The sequence below is a fragment of the Salmo salar genome, chromosome ssa01 (assembly GCF_905237065.1).
Source record: "Salmo salar chromosome ssa01, Ssal_v3.1, whole genome shotgun sequence".
Classification (NCBI taxonomy): Eukaryota; Metazoa; Chordata; class Actinopteri; order Salmoniformes; family Salmonidae; genus Salmo; species Salmo salar.
In genome coordinates this window covers 6,043,023-6,059,366 of record NC_059442.1, presented here as the reverse complement: position 1 = coordinate 6,059,366, position 16,344 = coordinate 6,043,023, and the positions used below count along the sequence as shown (strand labels likewise).

The 16,344-nt window shown below is 45.4% G+C and overlaps 1 protein-coding gene across 5 annotated transcripts in view; it reads left to right on the top strand.

Annotated features, from left to right (window-relative positions):
* sos2 (son of sevenless homolog 2 (Drosophila)) overlaps positions 1-16,344 on the top strand; it is a 97,709-nt gene that overhangs the window by 32,453 nt on the left and 48,912 nt on the right. For all 5 annotated transcript variants that reach the window (XM_045708881.1, XM_045708836.1, XM_045708977.1 and 2 more), the window contains one exon: positions 14,522-14,647. In XM_045708881.1, the coding sequence (XP_045564837.1) occupies positions 14,522-14,647 (126 nt within the window). The remainder of the gene's footprint in view (positions 1-14,521; positions 14,648-16,344) is intronic.

Below are 16,344 nucleotides of genomic sequence, written 5' to 3'. Positions count from 1 at the left end.
TGTGCTATTATTATTATTATTATTATTATTATTATTACTACTACTATTGTGATTACTCCTATTACTACTACTACTACCATTACTATTACTACTATTACTATTATTACTACTACTACTACTACTACTACTAATATTATTCTTACTACTATTATTATTATTACTACTATTATTCTTATTACTACTATGCCTTCTCCTCCTCCTCCAGGCTGGCTCTGGGTTTAAAGGACCCTGCTGCCTCTCTGTCTGCTTGTTGTACACCAGCATCAATTCCTCTCTGTCTGTCTACTGCTATGATCATTCCTCTCTGGAGAGAACAGCTCTGTTCTTATCTCTGGTGGAGGGGAAAGCGAGAGGAGAGGGGGGAAGAGTAACAGGAGAGTGGGGGAAGTAGGGGGGGTGGAGAGCGAGAGAGGGTTGGAGGGAGAGAGCTAGAGAGGGGTGGGTGGAGGGAGAGAGAGGGGAGGGAAGGAGGAAGACTAACAGGAGACAGAAAAGAGGGAGAGGGGGGTGGGTGGGTGGGTGGAGGGAAAGTGAGCTAGAGAGCTCTGGGAGTCCCTGTAGACCCGTCATCCAGCCCTGCTTAATGGAGATTAAACCATGTAACACTACGCTAGTGAACTACTACAATACGGTAGTTGGGGGATGAGCATGAAGAGAGCTCTCATCTATCTCTTTATGTTTCCCTACTCTACTGACTACTACCATACTGTCCTGACTACTACCCTACTGTACCGACTACTACCCTACTGTACCGACTACTACCCTACTGTACTGACTACTACCCTACTGTCCTGACTACTACCCTACTGTCCTGACTACTACCCTACTGTACCGACTACTACCCTACTGTACCGACTACTACCCTACTGTACCGACTACTACCCTACTGTACCGACTACTACCCTACTGTACCGACTACTACCCTACTGTCCTGACTACTACCCTACTGTCCTGACTACTACCCTACTGTCCTGACTACTACCCTACTGTACCGACTACTACCCTACTGTACTGACTACTACCCTACTGTCCTGACTACTACCCTACTGTCCTGACTACTACCCTACTGTACCGACTACTACCCTACTGTACCGACTCCTACCCTACTGACTACTACCCTACTGTCCTGACTACTACCCTACTGTACCGACTACTACCCTACTGTACCGACTACTACCCTACTGTACCGACTACTACCCTACTGTACCGCCTACTACCCTACTGTACTGACTACTACCCTACTGTCCTGTCTACTACCCTACTGTACTGACTACTACCCTACTGTCCTGACTACTACCCTACTGTCCTGACTACTACCCTACTGTACCGACTACTACCCTACTGTACCGACTACTACCCTACTGTCCTGACTACTACCCTACTGTCCTGACTACTACCCTACTGTACCGACTACTACCCTACTGTACCGACTACTACCCTACTGTACCGACTCCTACCCTACTGACTACTACCCTACTGTACTGACTACTACCCTACTGTACCGACTACTACCCTACTGTACCGACTACTACCCTACTGTTCCGAATACTACCCTACTGTTCCGAATACTACTCTACTGTACTGACTACTACCCTACTGTACCGACTACTACCCTACTGTACCGACTACTACCCTACTGTACCGACTACTACCCTACTGTACCGACTACTACCCTACTCTACTGACTACTACCCTACTGTACCGACTACTACCCTACTGTACCGACTACTACCCTACTGACTACTACCCTACTGACTACTACCCTACTGTAGTGACTACTACCCTACTGTACCGACTCCTACCCTACTGACTACTACCCTACTGTCCTGACTACTACCCTACTGTCCTGACTACTACCCTACTGTCTACTACCCTACTGTACCGACTACTACCCTACTGTCCTGACTACTACCCTACTGTACTGACTACTACCCTACTGTACTGACTACTACCCTACTGACTACTACCCTACTGTACTGACTACTACCCTACTGTCCTGGCTACTACCCTACTGTCCTGACTACTACCCTACTGTCCTGACTACTACCCTACTGTCCTGACTACTACCCTACTGTCCTGACTACTACCCTACTGTCCTGACTACTACCCTACTGTACTGACTACTACCCTACTGTCCCGACTACTACCCTACTGTACTGACTACTACCCTACTGTATTTGTATTTATTATGGAGTTCCAAAGCAGCAGCTTCTCTTCCTGGGGTCCAGCAAAATGAAGGCAGTTCATACAATTTTAAATTTGTGTGTGTCTGTGCCAATGTTTGTGTTGCTTCACAGTCCCCGCTGTTCCATAAGGTGTTTTTTAAATCTTTTTTTTTTTTTTAATCTAATTTTACTGCTGGCATCAGTTACTTGATGTGGAATAGAATTCCATGTAGTCATGGCTCTATATAGTACTGTGTGCCTCCCATAGTCTGTTCTGGACTTGGGGACTGTGAAGAGACCTCTTGTGGCATGTCTTGTGGGGTATGCATGCTGTGTGCCAGTAGTTTAGACAGACAGCTTGGTGCATTCAACATGTCAATACCTCTCATAAATATAAGTAGTGATGAAGTCAATCTCTCTTCCACTTTCAGCCAGGAGAGACTGACATGCATATTATTCATATTAGCTCTCTATGTACATCCAAGGACCAGCCGTGCTGCCCTGTTCTGAGACAATTGCAATTTTCTTAAGTACTTTTTTTGTGGCACCTGACCACACGACTGAACAGTAGTCCAGGTGCGACAAAACTAGAGCCTGTAGGACCTGTCTTGTTGATAGTGTTGTTAAGAAGGTAGAAACTAGGGCCTGTAGAACCTGCCTTGTTGATAGTGTTGTTAAGAAGGTAGAAACTAGGGCTTGTAGGACCTGCCTTGTTGATAGTGTTGTTAAGAAGGTAGAAACTAGGGCCTGTAGGACCTGCCTTGTTGATAGTGTTGTTAAGAAGGTAGAAACTAGGGCCTGTAGGACCTGCCTTGTTGATAGTGTTGTTAATAAGAAGGCAGAGCATTGCTTTATTATAGACATACTTCTCCCTATTTTAGCTACAACTGCATCAATGTTTTGACCATGACAGTTTACAATCTAGTGTTACTCCAAGCAGTTTCGTCATCTCAATTTGCTCAATTTCCACATTATTTATTACAAGATTTAGTTGAGGTTTAGGGTTTAATGAGTGTTTTTTTTCCAAATACAATGCTTTTAGTTTTAGAAATATGTAGGGCTGACTTATTCCTTGCCACCCACTCTGAAACTAACTGCAGCTCTTTGAGTGTTGCAGTCATTTCAGTCGCTGTAGTAGCTGACGTGTGTAGTGTTGAGTCATCCGCATACATAGAAACTCAGGCTTTACTCAAGGTCAGTGGCATGTCGTTAGTAAAAATTGAAAAAAGCAAGGGGCCTAAACAGCTACCCTGGGGAATTCCTGATTCTAACTGGATTATATTTAATGTCTGAAGCTGCACTGGAGTCTAACAAGACAGCACCCACAATCATTTTATCATCAATTTCTCTCAGCCAATCATCAGTCGTTTGTGTAAGTGTTGTGCTTGTTGAGTGTCCTTCCCTGTAAGTGTGCTGAAACTATGTTGTCAATTTGTTTACTGTAAAATAGCATTGTATCTGATCAAACACAATTTTTTCCAGAAGTTTACTAAGGGTTGGTAACAGGCTGATTGGTCGGCTATTTGAGACAGTAAAGGGGGCTTTACTATTCTTGGGTAGCGGAATGACTTTAGCTTCTCTCCCGACCTGAAGGCACGTTCTCTAGTCAGCTTAAATTGAAGATTTGGCAAATAGGAGTGGCAATATCGTCTGCTATTATCCTCAGTAATTTTCCATCTGGATTGTCAGACCCTGGTGGCTTGTCATTGTTGATAGACAACAATCATTTTTTCACCTTTTCCACACTGACTGTACGGAATTCAAAAGTACAATTCTTGTCTTTCATAATTTGGTCCGATATACTTGGATGTGTAGTGAATCACTGCAAAACTTCTTCTATGACCTCTTTTACATTATATTAGGCCCAGCCTTTGGAACTTTGGTTTTCCTGGATATGGCTACTATATTGTGATCACTACTTCCTATGGATTTGGATACTGCTTTAAAGCAAATATCTGCAGCGTTAATAAAAAATGTGATCAATACATGTTGATTTAATTCCTGTGCAGTTTGTAACTATCCTGGTAGGTTGACTGATAACCTGATTCATCTTGCAGGCACTGGTTACAGTTTGAAGGTTTTTCCTGACTGGGCAACTTGATGAAAGCCAGTCAATATCTAAATCGCCCAGAAAATATACTTCTCTGTTGATATCACATACATTATCAAGCATTTCACACATTATCCAGATACTGACTGTTAGCACTTGGTGGTCTATAGCAGCTTCCTACCAGAATGGGCTTTAGGTGAGGCAGATGAACCTGTAGACATATTACTTCAACAGTATTTAACATTAGATCCTCTCTAACCTCTATGGGCTAGGTGGGACGCTTGCGTCCCACCTACTCAACAGCCAGTGTAATCCCGTGGCGCGTTATTCAAATACCTTAGAAATGCTATTACTTCAATTTCTCAAACATATGACTATTTTACACCATTTTAAAGACAAGACTCTTGTTAATCTAACCACACTGTCCGATTTCAAAAAGGCTTTACAACGAAAGCAAAACATTAGATTATGTCAGCAGAGTACCCAGCCAGAAATAATCAGACACCCATTTTTCAAGCTAGCATATAATGTCACATAAACCCAAACCACAGCTAAATGCAGCACTAACCTTTGATGATCTTCATCAGATGACACCCCTAGGACATTATGTTATACAATACATGCATGTTTTGTTCAATCAAGTTAATATTTATATCAAAAACCAGCTTTTTACATTAGCATGTGACTAGCATTCCCACCGAACACTTCCGGTGAATTTACTAAATTACTCACGATAAACGTTCACAAAAAACATAACAATTATTTTAAGAATTATAGATACAGAACTCCTTTGTGCAATCGAGGTGTCCGATTTTAAAATAGCTTTTCGGTGAAAGCACATTTTGCAATATTCTAAGTAGATAGCCCAGCCATCACAGGCTAGCTATTTTGACACCAACCAAGTTTGGCACTCACCAAACTCCGATTTACTATTAGAAAAGTTTGATTACCTTTGGTGTTCTTCGTCAGAATGCACTCCCAGGACTTCTACTTCAATAACAAATGTTGGTTTTGGTCCCAAATAATCCATAGTTATATCCAAATAGCGGCGTTTTGTTCGTGCGTTCAAGACACTATCTGAAGGGTAAATAAGGGTCACGCGCCCGACGCGTTTCGTGACAAAAAAATTCTAAATAATCCATTACCGTACTTCGAAGCATGTCAACCGCTGTTTAAAATCAATTTTTATGCCATTTTTCTCGTAAAAAAGCGATAATATTCCGACCGGGAAAGCGTGTTTACGTTCAAAGAGAGAGAAAATTAAAACATCTCGTGCCCTCGTGCACGAGCCCCAGTCTGATGGTCCTCTGACCGGCCACTATCCAAACGCGCTAATGTGTTTCAGCCTGGGGCTGCCTCGATATCGTTCAGCTTTTTCCCGGGTTCTGAGAGCCTATGGGAGCCGTAGGAAGTGTCACGTTACAGTAAAGATTCTCAGTCTTCAATAAACAGAGCCAAGATGAACAAGAACTTGTCAGACAGGCCACTTCCTGTAAGGAATCTTCTCAGGTTTTTGCCTGCCATATGCGTTCTGTTATACTCACAGACACCATTCAAACAGTTTTAGAAACTTTAGGGTGTTTTCTATCCAAAGCCAATAATTATATGCATATTCTAGTTACTGGGCAGGAGTAGTAACCAGATTAAATCGGGTACGTTTTTTATCCGGCCGTGCAAATATCCCCAACGGGCTAAGCTTTACAGGAATGTGGTTCTGAATATAGACCGCAACACCCCCTCCGTTGGCATTTCTGTCTTTTCTGTAGATGTTATAACTGTGTATTGCTACCACTGTATCATGAAAGGTATTATCTAAGTCAGTTTCAGAGATAGTCAGAATATGCATGTCATCTGTTACAAGCGAGTTATTAACTTTATGGACCTTGTTTCTTAGGCTACTTTTTAGCACTTTTCTGTGTTGCTTGATTGTTTTTATTGCTTTACTGGGAAGCTTATCAGAGGTAGACTTACTCATGTTATTTACATTGGAGCTGATAGTGCAGGGTGAGCTGCATGAAGTGGTCTTCCTACTAGGGCACACCGCCTCAGTGCTAACAGTATAATTCTGGTTTATAGGCTCATGATTACTGCTTACAATAGCTGTAGGATATACAGATGTATTCGGTGCAATTAGGGGTACATAAATTAAATGATTTACATTGTGTTTGCCAGTGCCCCTAAGATCATGTACATTTGATGCAGTATTATGACGACTCATTGTCACAATGGTAGGGATTAACTGAGCTGGTCTTGGATCATTTACCAGTCATTGTTTTAATGCAGCCTTGAAATGAGTCCAGGAGCCAAGATGATTTGGATGGACTCCGTCATTCCTGTAGAGTATCTTCTGTTTCCAGAAGGTGTCAAAGTTATCACATAAAAGTTCCGGGCTCAACGTCAACATCCATTTTAGAATAAGGCTGTAACGTAACAAAATGTGGAAAAAGTCAAGGGGTTCTGAATGCACTGTATGTTTTTCGTACATGTGGCCCCAGCGGGAATCATACCCGCCACAATGACTGGTTCTACCACAGTAGTCACCAACCTTTTTCCTAGCAACACTGACTGGTTCTACCACAGTGGTCACCAACCTTTTTCCTAGCAACACTGACTGGTTATACCACAGTGGTCACCAACCTTTTCCCTAGCAACACTGACTGGTTCTACCACAGTGGTCACCAACCTTTTTCCTAGCAACACTGACTGGTTCTACCACAGTGGTCACCAACCTTTTTCCTAGCAACACTGACTGGTTCTACCACAGTGGTCACCAACCTTTTTCCTAGCAACACTGACTGGTTCTACCACAGTGGTCACCAACCTTTTTCCTAGCAACACTGACTGGTTCTACCACAGTGGTCACCAACCTTTTTTCCTAGCAACACTGACTGGTTCTACCACAGTGGTCACCAACCTTTTTCCTAGCAACACTGACTGGTTCTACCACAGTGGTCACCAACCTTTTTCCTAGCAACACTGACTGGTTCTACCACAGTGGTCACCAACCTTTTCCTAGCAACACTGACTGGTTCTACCACAATGGTCACCAACCTTTTTTACCTAGCAACACTGACTGGTTCTACCACAGTGGTCACCAACCTTTTTCCTAGCAACACTGACTGGTTCTACCACAGTGGTCACCAACCTTTTCCTAGCAACACTGACTGGTTATACCACAGTGGTCACCAACCTTTTCCTAGCAACACTGACTGGTTCTACCACAGTGGTCACCAACCTTTTTTCCTAGCAACACTGACTGGTTCTACCACAGTGGTCACCAACCTTTTTCCTAATCAAGATCACTTTCTGAGTCAAAATGAGAGCAGAGATCTTACCACTCAGATTTATTTTTTTAACTTGACTTAAAAAAACGTGAGCCTTTGTAAACATTAAGCTATTAAAAACAGTTGTGTAGGAGTGAGGTTTGTGCAGTAGGCTATAGACCCAATACATGATCTCCGCATATTGACTGTGCTTGAGTTGCCCTGCCAATGATATTCTTCTCAGACCATTTTGAAATGATATATCTTTTAAAAAAAAAATAGGTATTTGATCACACTGGTAATAGATCGTTTGTTGTATTCCTCGTGAGGCCCAGCTGAGTGAACATAATAACTCACTTTTTTCTTTATTTGTTTTACTGGAATGATGGCCTCCGTCTGAGGGAGGGAGGGAGGGAGGGAGGGAGCAGCAGTGAGTCTGCCTCTCAACCGACTCACCGTCCCTCTGCTGAGAAATGGGGACACAGTCCAGCTGATGGCAAAAAAACTAAAATTGTACTGCCTTATTTTTCTCTCATGCACCAATTCATGTTTGTTACTCCTATGACCAGAGAAAGTGAAATATTCCTCAATTTATAAAAAAAAAAAAAAAAAGACACAAGCTGCTAATAATAATAATAACAACAACAACGCAATCTTATCAGAACTGTTATGCATGTACATGCACTTCCCTGGAGTGCCTGAGGGTGGCGCTGTTACTAATTACTACATGCGATCATCTGTACCGACACATGACCCATGACATCTGATAAACAAGGTTCTTCTCCCCACATCGCTGCCTCAGTGTGCTGTTTTGTTACACGGTGTCAGAAGTTAAAAAGTAATACGAGGAAAGTTAAACATTCTGAAACACGGATCAAATTGAGACCACCAACTACTCTGAACCTAGAGGGACGTCTAGCCCAAAAGAGTGAGTTTCAACAACTTACTGAGCCACTGATGCAGGACACAATTGTGTATGGAATCACAGATTACTCAGAGAACCAGATCTCCTGCTAGCTTGAGCAATCACACATTTGCCGTGCTAGTGAAGTGAGCCAGGTGCCAGATGAAAATGCTTCACGATGAAGTCGAGGTGCCCGTTCGCAAGGTGCATAAGCGAAAGAAAACACAGAAATATATATTTTTTAAATTGAAAAGACCGTGCAACAGCTAGTAAAAGAGAGGTCGCAGGGAGAATGCTCACATTGTGGGGGACAAACACGAACCAAAAAAAGTGTTCAACATACGGTCAGATAGGCAAAGCATGTCACAGGAAAAAAAAAAAATCATTATACCAAAAATGTACTCCTCACGCACACAGACAGATACCTGTGTGGAAAACAAATCCTGGTGGAGTCAGACCGCAAGTCCTTAGAAACAATCTTCAAGAAGTCGCTCCAGAAAGCACCAGGCAGACTGCGGAGAACGCTGAGGAGACTACAGAGATACAGTCTACATGTGACATACAAACCAGGAAAGGAGATGCACATCGCTGATTCATTGGGCCCAAGCATACCTGAAGGAACAGAGAGAGAGAAATTGGTGGATGGTGAGCTGAATGTAAACTACATCGTTTATCAACTTCCTGTTTCAGAAGAGAAAATGCAGCAATTCAAAATGCAGCAACAGCAGTGGAGTGAAGACTGGTCACAGAAACAGTACAAAAAGAAAGGATGGCCAGACATGAGAGGGAACGTTGCCAAGAAAATACAGCACTGCTGGACCTTCAGAGAGGACTTGACCTACGCTGATGGACTGCTGTTCAAAACTTCCTCGTTCCTCAGATGATAATGAGAGAAGAAATTACGGAAAAAATCCATGAAGAACACATGGAAATCGTAAAATGTAAAGGAACAAGCATGGAAGGTTCTGTTCTGGTCAGGAATGAATAAACAGATTTGAAGATCTAACAAAAGTCTGCAACACACAACAACAACAACAACAACCAAAGAGAACAGTCTCATCCAGGCCCAGAGAGCCGTCTCATCCAGGCCCAGAGAGCCGTCTCATCCAGGCCCAGAGAGCCGTCTCATCCAGGCCCAGAGAGCCGTCTCATCCAGGCCCAGAGAGCCGTCTCATCCAGGCCCAGAGAGCCATCTCATCCAGGCCCAGAGAGCGCTTGGGGCCAAAGTTGGAGTGGACGTCTTCCATTACAACGACACAGAACATCTACTGTGTGTGGATTACTACTCTAAATACCCATACATCTCCAGGCTCAGTAGGACAATAAGTAAACACATAATTACAGCACTAAAGTCGATCTCAGCAAGCCATGGGGTGACCGACGTTTTGTGCTACGACAATGGAAGACATTCGAGTCAAGAAATGTCCGATTTCTCTACCAGCTGGGAGTTCAAACGTGTTATGTCGAGTCCTAGATGTCCACAGTCAAACGGCCAAGATGAGAGAGCAGTTCAGACTGTGAAGAACCTGTTAGAAGAAAAGCACGAGGCGGCAACGGAGATCCTTACACAGCTCTCCTTGAGTACAGAAACACACTCCTGTATGTAGTAGGTATCTGTCCTGCACAACTACTCTCTCCTGGATAGAGTAGGTATCTCTCCTGCACAACTACGAACTCCTGGATGGAGTAGGTATCTCTCCTGCACAACTACTAACTCCTGGATGGAGTAGGTATCTCTCCTGCACAACTACTATCTTCTGGATGGAGTAGGTATCTCTCCTGCACAACTACTATCTCCTGGATGGAGTAGGTATCTCTCCTGCACAACTACTAACTCCTGGATGGAGTAGGTATCTCTCCTGCACAACTACTATCTCCTGGATGGAGTAGGTATCTCTCCTGCACAACTACTAACTCCTGGATGGAGTAGGTATCTCTCCTGCACAACTACTATCTCCTGGATGGAGTAGGTATCTCTCCTGCACAACTACTATCTCCTGGATGGAGTAGGTATCTCTCCTGCACAACTACTCTCTCCTGGATGGAGTAGGTATCTCTCCTGCACAAATACTAACTCCTGGATGGAGTAGGTATCTCTCCTGCACAACTACTCTCTCCTGGATGGAGTAGGTATCTCTCCTGCACAACTACTAACTCCTGGATGGAGTAGGTATCTCTCCTGCACAACTACTATCTCCTGGATGGAGTAGGTATCTCTCCTGCACAACTACTAACTCCTGGATGGAGTAGGTATCTCTCCTGCACAACTACTATCTCCTGGATGGAGTAGGTATCTCTCCTGCACAAATACTATCTCGTGGATGGAGTAGGTATCTCTCCTGCACAAATACTATCTCCTGGATGGAGTAGGTATCTCTCCTGCACAACTACTAACTCCTGGATGGAGTAGGTATCTCTCCTGCACAACTACTATCTCCTGGATGGAGTAGGTATCTCTCCTGCACAACTACTCTCTCCTGGATGGAGTAGGTATCTCTCCAACTACTAATGGGAAGAAGGCTGAAGACAAAAGATTCTGACATCAAAGAGCTTGTTAAAGCCAGGACTCTATCATCATGTCAGACCACCAACAGCACTAGGGCTGCTGAGTCAAGTGCCCCGACCACCAACAGCACTAGGGCTGCTGAGCCAAGTGCCCCGACCACCAACAGCACTAGGGCTGCTGAGCCAAGTGCCCCGACCACCAACAGCACTAGGGCTGCTGAGCCAAGTGCCCCGACCACCAACAGCACTAGGGCTGCTGAGCCAAGTGCCCCGACCACCAACAGCACTAGGGCTGCTGAGCCAAGTGCCCCGACCACCAACAGCACTAGGGCTGCTGAGCCAAGTGCCCCCGGGCCACCAACAGCACTAGGGCTGCTGAGCCAAGTGCCCCGACCACCAACAGCACTAGGGCTGCTGAGCCAAGTGCCCCGACCACCAACAGCACTAGGGCTGCTGAGCCAAGTGCCCCGGCCACCAACAGCACTAGGGCTGCTGAGCCAAGTGCCCCGGCCACCAACAGCACTAGGGCTGCTGAGCCAAGTGCCCCGGCCACCAACAGCACTAGGGCTGCTGAGCCAAGTGCCCCGACCACCAACAGCACTAGGGCTGCTGAGCCAAGTGCCCCGACCACCAACAGCACTAGGGCTGCTGAGCCAAGTGCCCCGACCACCAACAGCACTAGGGCTGCTGAGTCAAGTGCCCCGACCACCAACAGCACTAGGGCTGCTGAGTCAAGTGCCCCGGCCACCAACAGCACTAGGGCTGCTGAGCCAAGTGCCCCGGCCACCAACAGCACTAGGGCTGCTGAGTCAAGTGCCCCGACCACCAACAGCACTAGGGCTGCTGAGCCAAGTGCCCAGACCACCAACAGCACTAGGGCTGCTGAGCCAAGTGCCCCGGCCACCAACAGCACTAGGGCTGCTGAGCCAAGTGCCCCGACCACCAACAGCAGGAAACGAACAAAACGAAATAGGAACGGAAGGCTTTATTGTTGGGTTTTTTACAGAAATGTTTGGTGATCGACTAGAAACGCCTTGGAGATGGACCGGTTGGTGACCACTGCTCTAACAGATAGAGAAAACACTTGTTAGTTGATTAAACTATCTAACGGTCAGTAGGGTCCATGACACCAACTAACGACCTCTAGGGTCCATGACACCAACTAACGACCTCTAGGGTCCATGACACCAACTAACGACCTCTAGGGTCCATGACACCAACTAACGACCTCTAGGGTTGATGAAACAAATGGTTTTGTAGAGTTGAGGAAGCGAATGGTTTTGTAGGGTTTTGTGAATGGTTTTGTAGGGTTTTGTGAATGGCGCCAGGCTGAGGAGGCGAACGACCCCGGTTGTTTCTGTCTCTATGTGATGACTCAGAACAACATGTGGAGTCTGAGCTCAGCGAAAGGAATTAGCAGCTTCTGCTTTGGTTTTCCGTTCAGATCATTTCATATTTATAGTCTCCACTTAGTCAGAATAGTTGTTGTTGTTGATCACCGTCAGTCGGAGGTTTGACAGATCGAAACAGATGAGCGAAATGTGACCATGGTGGTTTTAGCCGTTAGCGTGTAGTAAGTAGCGGTAGCAATGAGAAGGAGTTCTGCCTGGTAACTGTCACTAAGAGATGAAGAGATGGATTTGTCCGTAGAGAGTTTAGTTTAATCTGTGGCTCAGTAAATCTCTCACACTTTTTTTTATATATCACACTCTTTCTCTTTCTCTCTCTCCTTCTCTATCTCTCTCTCTCTCTCCTTCTCTATCTCTCTCTCTCTCTCCTCCTCTCACCATAACCGACCACACCTCTCTCCTCCTCTCCTCCTCTCACCCTAACAAATCAAACCCCTCTTCTCACTTCTTCTCGCTCTAACAAACAACACCTGTTTTCTCTTCCTCTCCTCTCTTCTTCTCTCTCCTTTCCTCTCCTCTCTTCTGCCTCTCTTCTCCCTCCCCCCTCTCCTCTCCTGTCCTCTTTCCAAAACACACTTCTGCTCTCTCTCTCCAAAAACATTCCTCCTATTCTGACTGTTTCTACCTCCATGGTCTGTTGAGTAAAGGCGGGGTGTCAGAACTAGGCCAAGCCCACGAGGCATGGGGCTTCACTTCTAAACACTGTATCAATAAAACACTGATCTCTGGAGTATTGCAGGCAGTTTAACGTCAATTCACCATGATGTCATGTATGTTGTTGTTGTTGTGGTGTTTGTTGTTAGCTAAGCCTGTATTTCACAACACTTGTCTTGGACACTCTGCATCTGAGAGGTGGCCTAGTGACTTGGCTCAGTTATAAAGGTATCTATTTATCAGGAACTGATGAGGGGGAAAGGCTATGCCATGACTGGAAGTTTGTTTTTTGAATGTTTTTATAACACGTCTGCTAAATAACATGTTCATGAAGAACTGCTTGAAAAAAAAGGCTCCACTCCTCTGTCCCTGGACACCTCTGTCCCTGGACACCTCTGTCCCTGGACATCTCTCTCCCTGGACACCCCTGTCCCTGGACACCTCTGTCCCTGGACACCCATGTCTCTGTCCCTGGACACCCCTGTCTCTGTCCCTGGACATCTCTGTCCCTGGACACCCCTGTCATGTGTAATTATTTGCATTCCCACAGTAGGTTTTCTGGCATCTCTCTGACATTTGTCCCCATCGTCCCTCTGTCTCTCTGATGTTTGTCTCTCTGTCTCTCTGACGTTTGTCCCCATCGTCCCTCTGTCTCTCTGATGTTTGTCCCTCTGTCTCTCTGATGTTTGTCCCTCTGTCTCTCTGATGTTTGTCCCTCTGTCTCTCTGACGTTTGTCCCATCGTCCCTCTGTCTCTCTGACGTTTGTCCCATCGTCTCTCTGTCTCTCTGACGTTTGTCCCCATCGTCCCTCTGTCTCTCTGATGTTTGTCCCTCTGTCTCTCTGATGTTTGTCCCTCTGTCTCTCTGATGTTTGTCTCTCTGTCTCTCTGACGTTTGTCCCATCGTCCCTCTGTCTCTCTGACGTTTGTCCCCATCGTCCCTCTGTCTCTCTGACGTTTGTCCCCATCGTCCCTCTGTCTCTCTGACGTTTGTCCCTATCGTCCCTCTGTCTCTCTGATGTTTGTCTCTCTGTCTCTCTGACGTTTGTCCCCATCGTCCCTCTGTCTCTCTGATGTTTGTCTCTCTGTCTCTCTGACGTTTGTCCCCATCGTCCCTCTGTCTCTCTGATGTTTGTCCCTCTGTCTCTCTGACGTTTGTCCCCATCTGTCTCTCTGAGTCTGTCCTTCTCTCTGACGTTTGTCCCATCGTCCCTCTGTCTCTCTGACGTTTGTCCCATCGTCCCTCTGTCTCTCTGACGTTTGTCCCTATCGTCCCTCTGTCTCTCTGATGTTTGTCTCTCTGTCTCTCTGACGTTTGTCCCATCGTCCCTCTGTCTCTCTGATTTTTTGTCTCTCTGTCTCTCTGACGTTTGTCCCTATCGTCCCTCTGTCTCTCTGATGTTTGTCTCTCTGTCTCTCTGACGTTTGTCCCCATTGTCCCTCTGTCTCTCTGATGTTTGTCCCTCTGTCTCTCTGACGTTTGTCCCCATCGTCCCTCTCCTCTGTCTCTCTGATGTTTGTCCCTCTGTCTCTCTGACGTTTGTCCCATTGTCCCTCTGTCTCTCTTCCAGGTGCAGCTACAGGTGCACCCCAACCTGTCAGCCAAGGAGGGAGCTCTGCAGCACATCGAAGAGCTGATCCTGCAGCTGCTCAACATGCTGTGTATGGCCCAGCCGCGCTCTGTACAGGACGTGGAGGTGAGGATACATGATCGTTATGCTGTAATGTTATGGGCAATTCCACGGCAACAGAATTACACGTTTCACTCTGTTTTTTGGGGGGTTTTTTCTTCACTTTTATCATGTATGTCAAACGAAAAACATTCATTTTAAAGTTGATCAAATCACACAGAGTTTGAACATCACCGTGTAAAACAGTTCAGTACAACACAGAAGAGTAGAGTTCAGTTCTGAATTTATATTTATCAGGGTTTCTTACTCTTTCAAACACGTTAGAACACGTCACACACACAAAAAACTAAAAGATAAAACAGTACATCATATAACATTATTACATTTACATTTAAGTCATTTAGCAGACGCTCTTATCCAGAGCGACTTACAAATTTATTACACCACTACATACCTACAATACAACATGTATAATACCACCATACAACAATGTGTGTGTGTGTGTGTGTGTGTGTGTGTGTGTGTGTGTGTGTGTGTGTGTGTGTGTGTGTGTGTGTGTGTGTGTGTGTGTGTGTGTGTGTGTGTGTGTGTGTGTGTGTGTGTGTGTGTGTGTGTGTGTGTTTCTTCACAGTCCACGTTGTTCCATAAGATATAGTTTTATGTAGTTTATTTTATTCGATTTTACTGCTGGCATCAGTTACCTGCTGTGGAATAGAGTTCCATGTAGTCATGGCTCTATGTAGTACTGTGTGCCTCCCATAGTCTGTTCTGGACTTGGGGACTGTGAAGAGACCCCTGGTGGTATGTCTTGGTGGGATGTCCATGGGTGTCTGAGCTGTGTGCTAGTCGTTTGAACAGACAGTTGGGTGCTTTCAATGTGTCATTACCTCTCACAAAGACTTGTGGTGATGCATTCAATCTCTCCTCCACTTTGAGCCATGAGAGATTGACATGGATATCATTAATATTAGAGTTACCCGCGCGCTGCTAAGAGTTACCCGCGCGCTGCTGAGAGTTACCCGCGCACCGCTGAGAGTCACCCGCGCACCGCAGAGAGAAGTAGATGAAAGGGGCCTAATTGCCGAAATCTGTCCGGATCCCTTTTAAGGTGCTCAATATGTTTTTACTATAATTCTTTATATAATTTATCTTTGTTTCATAGTACAATAGAGTACAGTAAAGTAGAGTACAATAGTATACAATATACCGTACTACTGTATTGGACTCTACTGTCCGAATGTGTGAACAATACGTCTATTATGGGTTCACATTTGGTCCAAATCAAATTGACATCAAGGCCAGGGTGGACTGACCAAATTTCAACGTCCAGGGAGAGAGAGAGGCAGAGAGAGAGGCAGAGAGAGGCAGAGAGAGAGGCAGAGAGAGAGGCAGAGAGAGAGGCAGAGGGAGAGGCAGAGGGAGAGGCAGAGGGAGAGGCAGAGGGAGAGGCAGAGGGAGAGGCAGAGGGAGAGGCAGAGAGAGAGGCAGAGAGAGAGGCAGAGGAGAGGCAGAGGGAGAGGCAGAGGGAGAGGCAGAGGGAGAGAGAGAGGCGGTAGTTTGTGACTTATGAGAGGCGGTAGTTTGTGATCTCAGTAGCCAGTTGCAGTAATCCGTTACAGATTTTTGGGGTAATTCCGTTACCAATTTGGTAACGGAATTAAACGTTTTATTACGAGAATTACTTCTGTCAACTTTCATTATCCTCCCTCCCTCATGACGGAGAGAAATATGAAAATATCATAAAGCAGCATTATGTCGTTCTC